A 10,497-nucleotide genomic window follows, 5' to 3' on the forward strand; every position below is an offset into this window, starting at 1 on the left:
TAAACGTATAGAAAACGGGAGTGTCCAAACTCCAAATTAAATAGAATCGAAACGCAAGAGAAAAACGCGTTTTGGCCGGCAAGGCGTTTGGTTGAACCACCTAACAACCACCACTTTCTTTCCTTCACACTTCACTTTTCGCTCTTTAATTTATTTAATTAAATTTTACTTTAATCATTTAAAAAAAAAAATTTAATCAGAAAATAATAATAACATTTATCAGTATAAAACTATAAATTATCCTCTCCTAGCTCTTTTTCGGTTTTCTAAGCCTTTCTCTTTTTATACATCTCTCTCATCAGTTTCTCTCTCTTCTCATTTTCGCCGGTAAACCACTTTTTATTTACCGGCAAACCGCTTTAGCCGGCGATAAATTTCCCTGTATCGCCGGAAACTTTTATTTCATCCTTTGTTGCTAATTCGAATGTGTTTTTATCATTTGTTCTGGCTGATTTGTTGAAGGAATTGGATCTCTGAGTTTGACTACGTTTCTCCGTTTCTGGAGAGAATGTGGTTGACGTTTCAGACTTGCCTTTGATCGTCAATGGATAAGATCGTGATCTAGTCTTTGCTTTGTGAATTTCTTTCGGTTTTTCTTGTTTTTATCCTTGTTTGTTTGGTGAATTCAGAGATAAAACGGAGACGTATCGAGAACGGTTGCGGAATGAAATGGTACGCGTTCGTTTCTTCAATTTTTCTTTTTCGTTTCTCTGTTTTTTCAAATTTCTTTATTATTTTGGAAATTTTAATTAATTCATTTTTTCCATTTTCGTTGTTCAGATCTTATACATTGCGGTGGTTTTGTGTCTGTTTCTTAATTTTTGGTTCCAACTTTTTTTTCCAATCTTTTAGAAAATTTTATTTTGCAATTGTTGTAGGTATCTATATGTATGTAGAGCTTTTTTTATTTTATTTATTTTTTTTTTTTAAAAAGAATTAATAAAATACTCATGTTATAATCGATCCTGTAGATGTATCTCAGGGGATTTTTTTTTTTCCGGTGGCTGATTTTATTTTCTTGTTTTAAAATAAAATTTGTGTAATTCTATTATTTATTTATTTTTTCTCAATAATGGGAGATGCTTCTTTTTTTTTTCTTTTTTTTTTTGAGTTAAGCAATTTATTTGTTTTTGTTGAATATTGGCTGATTCAGTTGTTATTTTTGACTGTTTGGATAAGATTGAAAGTCATGAGTTAAAATTTTCATTTCTAAGATTGGAAATGGTCAATGTGCTGTTGGGTCAAATTACGTTTAGTGTAGTTGAAAATATGCAGAGGAAGATGTGGACTGTAGACTAACAACATGAACAAGGGTGTTTCCATTCCTCATTTCTGAGCTTAATGGTGTCGAGAATGACGAATCATTGTGGTCTCATATGGTTGACTTATCCATATTTTCATTTATAGTTAATCTTGATTGGAGCAGATAAAATCCTTGTGTTCTGACGGAAATTTTCGTGAAAGATTTTTTATTGGTTTGGACTGAATGTATGGTTTACGCTTATTTGTTGCTCATTTTTCTCTTTAGAATAAGCAGGTGAATTCAACATCATAATTGTGATGATTTTGTTTTTTCTTTTTTCTTGTGAAGCACTGAGGAGTATTTTTTGCAAGTTTAGGTTTTTCTTCTGCTTTAGCCCTGTGGTGATTTAGGAGCTTCTTCTTTTTGCCTAGGCTAATAATAAAGAGGGTGGATTGGCAAGAGCCCTCAATACTGCTCTGAATGGTAGAGGTTCTATCTCATACTGCATTGCAAAGAAAGATGTCAAAGTTTCTTCTCTTCCCTTCTTGGTGCCCTGAGAATTAACATCCAAATCCCTTTTATGAGTTCATCACGATAAATGTCATTATCTTTTCATCAAAACTGCTGGATCAGTCTGTTGATTTAAGATGGAATAAAGTAGGAATGTGGATATTTTAGATGATGTTGATCAGGATGTAGTATCTGTGATTTGGAATTGACAACTGTTTGCTGATGACATATATGAGGTGTATGATAGTGGATTTTTTGTACAATGACTATAAGTGGTTCTGAGACCCTGTTTCTCTCTGATCGTTTTGATGTGGTAGATAATGATTCCATAGTTAGCAGAAGGAATAAAGATATTGGCCATTTTAAAAGCTTTGTAAAAGAATTCTTTTGATTTTTGGTGGAGCATTTCAGTGCATAAAATGGCAGTTATGCATCAAAATTTGACGTGGTAATATGATATTGAAAAATTATCTGGTGTAAACTGATGTAAGAATCCTAAATGTAGGATTGCTTTATGTTCCTAAATATAGGATTTTATTTCCTGTTTGGGTAGGGATGTCCGTTTTCTTTTAGATTGTGATATCTTTTTCCTATATAGAGGTTGGTTTCCTTTTGGTCTTGGACTTTGCGCACTTGACAAAATAGGTTTTGGTTATGGTATTTTTTTATAATTAATCCAGTGTGTTCCCCTTAATTTTTGTATGAATGACCTTTCATTCTAAATATTTTTGTCATTCGTTCTTTCTTTTGATTTTCTTTCTCCCATTTGAGTTATCTAATTTTATAGAAAGTGGTCTTATCTGTGCGCAATTATTGCCCTAGAGGAATTAGTTGTCATTATCCACTGGAAGATAATAGGTTTATGGAGCTCTAGCTTATTTTTCTAACTTGTGGTGAAGTGATTCAATCATTTTTCCTCTATGTCATTGGTATTCCAGTGTTGGAGGATAATTTATGTTTGTGATCTCATGTGCTGTCTTGTCTACTTTTATCATGGTTTACCTATTTGTTATTCTGATTTTATTACATGTTTTTACCTTTCTACAGGTGGAAGGAAGGGTATGCTTGTCCAAAGAGGCTAAAAATGCCTTAGAGTTTCTGAAGCGTAAAAGACTTCAGCGAGTAAAATCAGAAACCGTTGGTGAGACTATAGGTGTCTCGAATATGATGACTAGAAGTGGAGGAGATTCTTTAAAAGCTTCAGCATCATGTGGAATTAGAGTACATGGGAATGCAGATTCATTTTCTAGGTCAAGTGGTGAGTCAAGTGGGAAGGATGTCTTTTCGAAGCGCAAGGTCGATAAGTTTGACACTAAAGATCTAGAATGGACGGAAAAGATCCCAGAATGTCCTGTGTACTGCCCAACAAAGGATGAATTTGAGGACCCTTTAGTTTATTTACAGAAAATAGCTCCAGAAGCTTCACGATATGGTAACTGCATATATGTTTTTTCGAACTTCCTCATGCTTTCTTGTGATTGTACTCTGACAATTGTAAAAGTTTCCTGTTGTTTATCAACTAAATAATTTTCTTTCAAATTGTTACCAAAAGTAAAACTACATATATATATTTTTTTTTTTTGGTCAAATCTCATTCGCAAATTGTAAATGATATATTATGCTTTGAGGACTTGATATTTTTCCATTCATTTCCAATGTTGTTTTTTTCCTCATATATATAACTACAGATTATGTATAAGTGATATCATTAGTTTGATTGTTGATTGGAATGTTTTCTGATCTTAGTTTTGTAATGTGTAAACTAAGCCTATGTTGTAATTAGTGGTTTTAACCATTGATTATGAACTATGACATGGAGTGTTGAAAATGTCTTTTCAATAATATAGTTGTGAAAAAAATAACACTGCAAATTTAGTGGAAGAAACTGTGTTAATCACCCATTTAATATTAAGTGCACTGATCCAAAAGGCCAGGGTTCGTTCCAAACTCAATGGTCCAAAGTCCAAACTTTTCTTTTAGTATTTTATTTCTAGTAGCTCTTACTTTTCTTCCAAACATCATTAGTCTGTACTTGTTTTCATTTGGGTGGCTCTAGTTCATTCTTATGTGAAAAATATGAGAATTATTTATTAAGCTTAATGCATTGGGTGAGAGGAGAATGGGGGGCCTTTAATTGTGAAAGTTGACTCTTCTTGTTGTAAGCATAAGGATATATTTGAAGTGCCTATAGTTATGTCATCTGTTGTTGTCTTTGCCAGTATTGTAAGTAACTAGTGTTTTTCCTTTCGTAGCAGCTTCACATCATTCAATGACTATGAGTTAACATATAATGTTTTATTTCAGTCTTGTTATCTTTACCTTCAGTAGTTTTCGTTTTAGATAAAACTTTTTCACTATTTGAATCTTCACTTAAACTTCAGGTATATGCAAGATTATATCTCCTTTGAGTGCTTCTGTTCCTGCCGGGGTTGTATTGATGAAGGAGAAAGTAGGATTCAAATTCACACCCAGAGTACAACCTCTTCGTCTTGCTGAGTGGGATGCTGAAGACAAAGTTACTTTTTCCATGAGTGGCAGGTTAGTTTTTTTAATTCTAGAAAACAAACAATTTGTTGGCTTGATAATTTATATTAGGGATTGAGTATGTTTAAAATTACAGAAATTACACATTTCGTGATTTCGAGAAAATGGCGAACAAGGTTTTTGCTCGTAGATATTGTAGTGCTGGCTGTCTTCCTGCCACGTACTTGGAAAAGGAATTTTGGTATGAAATTGCTTGTGGAAAGACAGAAACTGTTGAATATGCATGTGACGTTGATGGTAGTGCCTTTTCATCTTCTTCTAGTGATGCGCTTGGAAATAGCAAGTGGAATTTGAAGGTCTTGATTTTATCACCTCTTCTATCTCTTTTGTGCTTTCTTTTCTTTTGATATGGGTTTTTTTCTTTATCTCTATCACAACAACAGATTTTGTGAGGTAGAATTAACTTCATTTTTACAGCTTTTACGGTTTTCCCTCTCTGCTAGTTCATTTTTTCTAAGTCTAATATGAATTGGTATATAAACGATTCTCAACTTAACCAAGTATAACCGAACCTCAGGGATAGCTCACTGTACATGACACATCTTTGTGACATAGCATTTGGAAGCCCATTAAAAAATTTTAAAGAACTAACAAAGTAAATTTAGCCTATCATGATCTATGAGGATTTTATTAATTTCAATGAACTGTAAGTTAAGGGATTGCATACCAAGAATTAACTTTTAATCTAGGCACATGTACACTTGAGAACGTGCCTACAGTCCAGCCTTAAGATCTGATCTTCAATCAGTTACTGCAGAATTGGGTGCCGCAGGGGACATAGTTGTATCTCCTGCAATTGTTGCAGGGGCTTCATAATATCTGATTCAGTGCCTTTGACTTTCCACATTAATGGCTGATCCTTTGCTATGATTTGCGGGTGAATTGTGTCCTTTCTCCCATGTTTTAAAACCATTATAATTTAACCCTATGATGGTCACAACTTGATTCTCCTTATAGCATGTTATGATGTAATGCTTAAAATATTCTACCTGACTGAAGAGGGAAGATAATGAGGAAGGAGACAACAATTACTGAATGGTATATAGCAGCAAAAATGCTTAACATATGTTGATTTAGTGCGTTGTATTAGATATTAGGAGATAGAGAGTCTTCGCTGTAGACCAACAATTTCTTAATATAAAAGTGTCATGTTCTTTTTGTATGATATATCATTTTCTTCTACTACTTCCCTCCCTGAATACACAGCTAATCTTTGGCATAAAGTTATATCACTACTAAACTACTTTTTATGCATTCTTAACCAATTGTCAACTAAATATTAAAATTTCCTGTGTGTTTTCAGAAACTTTCACGGCTACCCAAGTCCATTTTGCGTCTTTTGGACACATCAATTCCGGTAACTAGAGTATAACTTTTCCCTTGTAATTAATTTTGTATTAAGTATTTGCCCTCCATTGTTTAATGTTGAGTGTTTTCCAGGGAGTAACTGATCCGATGCTTTACATCGGAATGCTGTTTAGTATGTTTGCTTGGCATGTGGAAGATCATTATTTGTATAGGTATGTATCACTTATTTTTATTTCACGGCACCCAATTATATTTTCTGTTTATCCATCTAGTAAAAACCATTTATATACTTATTCTGTTGCAGCATTAATTATCATCACTGTGGTGCATCAAAAACTTGGTATGGAATTCCGGGTCATGCAGCCTTAAAATTTGAAAAGGTGGTCAGAGAACGTGTCTATACCAATGATATTCTATCAACTGACGGAGAGGATGGAGCTTTTGATGTACTCTTGGGAAAAACTACTCTGTTTCCTCCAAATATTTTACTAGAACAGGATGTCCCAGTATATAAGGCTGTGCAGAAGCCTGGGGAGTTTATCATTACCTTCCCCAGAGCATATCATGCTGGGTTCAGTCATGGTAAAATATCTATAAGCTTTGACAATGCATGCTGGAAACAGATGAAAATAATATTAATCATAAATTATAAATTTCAGTGATATCTGACCTACTTTGCATATTTATTATACTATAATATCATGCTTTTCTTTTTTAAATCTGCAGGTTTCAATTGTGGGGAGGCTGTGAACTTTGCAATTGGAGATTGGTTTCCTTTGGGGGCTGTAGCTAGCTGGCGTTATGCACATCTGAGTAGGATGCCTCTGCTTCCTCATGAAGAACTTCTGTGTAAAGAAGCAATGCTTTTGTATACTAGCTTACTGCTGGAAGACTCAGATTATTCATCTGCAGACCTTGTTTCTCACCATAACATTAAGGTCTCATTTGTGAATCTGATACGTTTCCTGCATCGTGCTCGCTGGTCTGTTATGAAATCAGGTGCATGTACTGATGTTTTTCCAAATAACCATGGAACTATTCTCTGCAGCCTCTGCAAACGTGATTGTTATATTGCCTTCCTTAACTGCAATTGTTACTCACATCCTGTGTGCCTCCGCCATGGTATGTTTTACTGTCTTTTTCTTGATGCTAGTAATTAAGTTATTTGTTTGTTATAGTGATTTTATTTCCAATTCCAGATGCCAAGTCCCTTGACTTCTCATGTGGGAGAACTTTTACACTTTTCTTGAGGGAGGACATAGCTGAAATGGAGGCTGCAGCCAAAAAGTTTGAGCAGGAAGGAGTTTTGGAGGAGAAACAGGAAGCTGAAATTGGTGTTGACTTGTATAAGTTGTATTCTTTTCCATCATCAAATATGTTTCATGGTGTTGAGGATGGACATTCTCCTTATTGTGGGATAAACATTGAACTGAACCCTGAGAGTTATGAAAGAACTCAAGATCAGTCTGCAAGATTAGATTATAGCTGTCATAAACAGCCTACTTTGAGCCATGGCACCGAATATATTAGATCTGAACTTGCAGAAGCTTCTCTTTCTTTTGCTGCATCGACTCTTTGTTCATTTGCATGGGAAAGCTCACACATAGCCAACAATGTAAGACTGGCTCCTTGATATCCGAATGTGCCTATCCTTTATGTTATATGTTTTCTTTGTAACTAGTATATCTTCCTGCACTCAATAAAGTACCTACTATGTTACTGTTTGAAAATTCTGAAGTTTATACTTTCTAAAGCAGGTACATGAGCAAGCTAATTTTAACCTTGGGAGTTTTGACGCTAAAACATTTGCTGACGGAGTATCGCACACCACATATGCATCTAATCTATCCTCTCAACGACATAACCAACGCCCAAGTACCCATGGCAACAATCTTCATGGATCCGATGTTAGGGCTGCTGTGGATCAATGCAGTGATGATTCCGATTCAGAGATATTTAGGGTTAAGCGTCGTTCATCATTGAAAGTGGAGAAAAGAACTTTTAATGAAGCTATGTCTTTGAAGAATTCAGAACATCAGGTATTAATTTATGAATCACTGAGCTTCATTTCTGATGCTAGCTATATACTTCATATGATTTTGGGTTAGCTTTGGTTTCTTAAGAAGGAATTGACCAATGAATTGGAGAGTTATCAAACTTGTACCTCCTTGTCCTGTATTTGGCTTTGGTTTTTACTTTTAGTCTTACTGTTTTTTTTTGCATTCTCTTCTATTTATGCTGGACCTCAATTATTGATCGATGAAAATTTATTTTGTGCTCATTCAACAAAACAGGGGCTGAAGCGACTGAAGAAAGTCCAACCTATTGGGCGGTGTGGTCAACTAATGCCATCAGAGTGCTCCAGATCTGATGAATCAAATCATAGTGTTAGTCATACTTCTTCTAACTATAAAGAAACTTCAGAAAGTGGCGCGAGGGACAAGTTTGCCAGAGGTAGTACCGTTCCTATATCTATTAAATTTAAGAAGTTGACCGAGGAGGAAACGACGAGTAAACAGCGAGAAAACCACAGAAATGATAGGTTCCAGCACGATTTCGGAAAAGCCATGAGGGAACCACCCCCTATTGAGATTGGGCCAAAGCGTCTTAAAGTTAGAGGCCCATCAATTCTAGGATCAGATAGCAGCAGAAGATTGAATTGAAATTTAGATTGCAGAGACTAATGAGAAGCCTTTGAGCCTGACTTGCTAACTTCAGTTTCTCTAATGGGGTTGAAACAACACGAAGACCAGAACGTACAAAATTGATTCTGATTCTGGGAGCAGCGACAAAAATTAACAAAATTTAGGACAATTTAATTCTTTGTGCAGGGGTCTCGAATTGGGGCAATTTGCACTGATGACAATTCTTGGGGTTCTCAGGCCGGGGTGTTTTTCCGTCTTTGGCAGGAGAACCTTCCTTCCTGCAAGGCTGAAATTAGAAATCGGGTTAGTAACTTTGATGTAAATTGGGTTTCTATTTTTTTTCCTTTTTAATTAATCAGTCAAAATTATTTTTGTCAAGGGGAAGTGGGTATTCCCGCTAATCCTTTGATGTAATACACTTCAGTCTGCTGCTTCCTTGGCTAGGTTCTTTATTCTTTTTGTAGCAATGGACTACATGAATAAATACATAGAAATTAAATGCCTTTTCTTTTCTTTCCTCCTTTTGGCATCTATTATATATTATTCTCCATTTGAGAGTTGGTCATGTTGAAACGAGCTTCCCCATTAGCGCCATGCATTGTTGATAATGCTTGGTCTTTGCAGATGATAGTAGTAATATTATTTTTTATTCAACTATTAAATGATGAGTTGATAAAGTATAGCCCTTTGTTTTTTTGTTTGTTTGTTCGCACAATGTCTACCAAAAGACGGTCTATTCATTGAATGTGATATTGATGCTTTACCGGAATTTTAGGCCTTATCTGTGATAGTGACTGTGAGGTCCAAGTTTTGGACCTAAAACACGGGTTTATATATTATATAACTGAACATCGCAGCAATTGTAATAAAAATATTAAACAAAATAAAGGGGTGGTCCAGTAAAGATAGGAAATCTGAATAGGGTTCAGGTGGGATGTATTATTCATTAAAGTTTTATATTTCCAATGTTTTAAAACCCGGCCCGGTCTGGCCGGTTGAACCGGGACCTGGAAGCTTCAACGGGCCGGGTTTATACTTTTCCTATTTATCAAAAACCCTAGGATTTGGGAGGATGATCGGCGAACAATTGACGGTCGAAATATTTGGGCTTTTGAAGATAAAGTTTCGATGAATGCAAGGGTGGTGACGGAGTTGATTTTCGGTGAGTAAATCGACCGAAAATCGAACAAAACTGGCTGCGGCAACAATGAGATTTTTCCGGCGATTGGCGAGGCTAACGGGGGTGGGGTAAGGTGGGTTTTGGTTGGGAGGAAGAGGGGAGTAATTTCTGGGTGATGGGGAGGGTTGCCGACACCGGTGTCGATAAAATCTGGCCTGGAATGTCGACGACAGCGTCGGTGAGATCTGGCCGAAATCGAACCTATTTCGGTCAGATCTTAGGTGTATTTTAATGGGAATGGGCTCAAGGGACGATTTAGGTTGCATCTTGGATGTTGCCGCAGCCAATCAGTCGCCGGTCGATTTGCATTTGGGGTGTGTTAGATAAATTTCAAACTTAGAGGGACTTATCGTAATTTTTAGGGGTGTATTTGCTGAATTTTAAAAGTTTTTATCACCCGGCCAACCCGAGACCCGGAAACTTTGCCGGGTTTCACCCCGGGTTGGGTTTTAAAACATTGGGTATTTCATGTAATTATGCTACGACCTAATGAGTATTTTGGAATAAAAGATGTTATTTGAACCCATATAAACTCTTTCTAAACCTCATCCAAATGTTATTCTAGCAACACATAAAATACAATTTGATTAAATCAATTAATGATATTGCAGTGTTTTCTCCACCCATTACAAATTTTTTATTTTTATTTGGAATAGTATTTTGTTTATTTGGAAGTTGGAACCTCTTAGAAGAACAAGAGAGAAGAAGACAAGGCTGTATTTGGAATAAAATTTGTTAATAAATTTTATTTAAAATGGAGCTTAGAAAGAGCTTAAGTAACACCATTCTAAATAAAAGTACCTTTTATTGTAAAAGGGGTTTAAGAAGAGTTTAAACCTTAGGGCACCTATCACTTTGTAACTTATCTGACTCTTTGGGTTTATAAGATGTTAAATGAACCCGAAGTATCTGACTCTTTAGATTTATAAGATGTTAAATGACCCGAAGTATCTGGCTTTTTAGATTTATAAGATGTTAAATGAACCCGAAGTATCTGACTCTTTAGATTTATAAGATGTTAAATGAACCCGAAGATTAGTTGAAATATATACAAACTGCCCCAAATA

The 10,497-nt window shown here is 35.5% G+C and overlaps 1 protein-coding gene across 4 annotated transcripts; it reads left to right on the forward strand.

Annotated features, from left to right (window-relative positions):
• Nucleotides 1–254: 254 nt before the first annotated feature.
• On the forward strand, nucleotides 255–8,770 carry LOC116119811 (lysine-specific demethylase JMJ706). Of its 4 annotated transcripts, XM_031405737.1 has the most exons (12): nucleotides 255–672; nucleotides 1,675–1,726; nucleotides 2,801–3,185; nucleotides 4,135–4,291; nucleotides 4,374–4,593; nucleotides 5,601–5,654; nucleotides 5,738–5,817; nucleotides 5,910–6,187; nucleotides 6,332–6,727; nucleotides 6,805–7,220; nucleotides 7,360–7,644; nucleotides 7,900–8,770. In XM_031405737.1, exons 2-12 carry the CDS (start codon nucleotides 1,724–1,726, stop codon nucleotides 8,266–8,268), a joined length of 2,643 nt encoding a protein of 880 aa, XP_031261597.1. In that variant the 5' UTR covers nucleotides 255–672; nucleotides 1,675–1,723; the 3' UTR covers nucleotides 8,269–8,770. The 4 variants fall into 4 exon arrangements, with proteins under 4 accessions (XP_031261597.1, XP_031261595.1, XP_031261598.1 ...); XM_031405735.1 differs by lacking the exon at nucleotides 1,675–1,726; XM_031405738.1 differs by lacking the exon at nucleotides 1,675–1,726 and having other exon boundaries at nucleotides 256–672; nucleotides 7,363–7,644.
• Nucleotides 8,771–10,497: the final 1,727 nt, after the last annotated feature.

The sequence above is a fragment of the Pistacia vera genome, unplaced genomic scaffold, assembly GCF_008641045.1.
Source record: "Pistacia vera cultivar Batoury unplaced genomic scaffold, PisVer_v2 Contig906, whole genome shotgun sequence".
Taxonomy (NCBI): domain Eukaryota; kingdom Viridiplantae; phylum Streptophyta; class Magnoliopsida; order Sapindales; family Anacardiaceae; genus Pistacia; species Pistacia vera.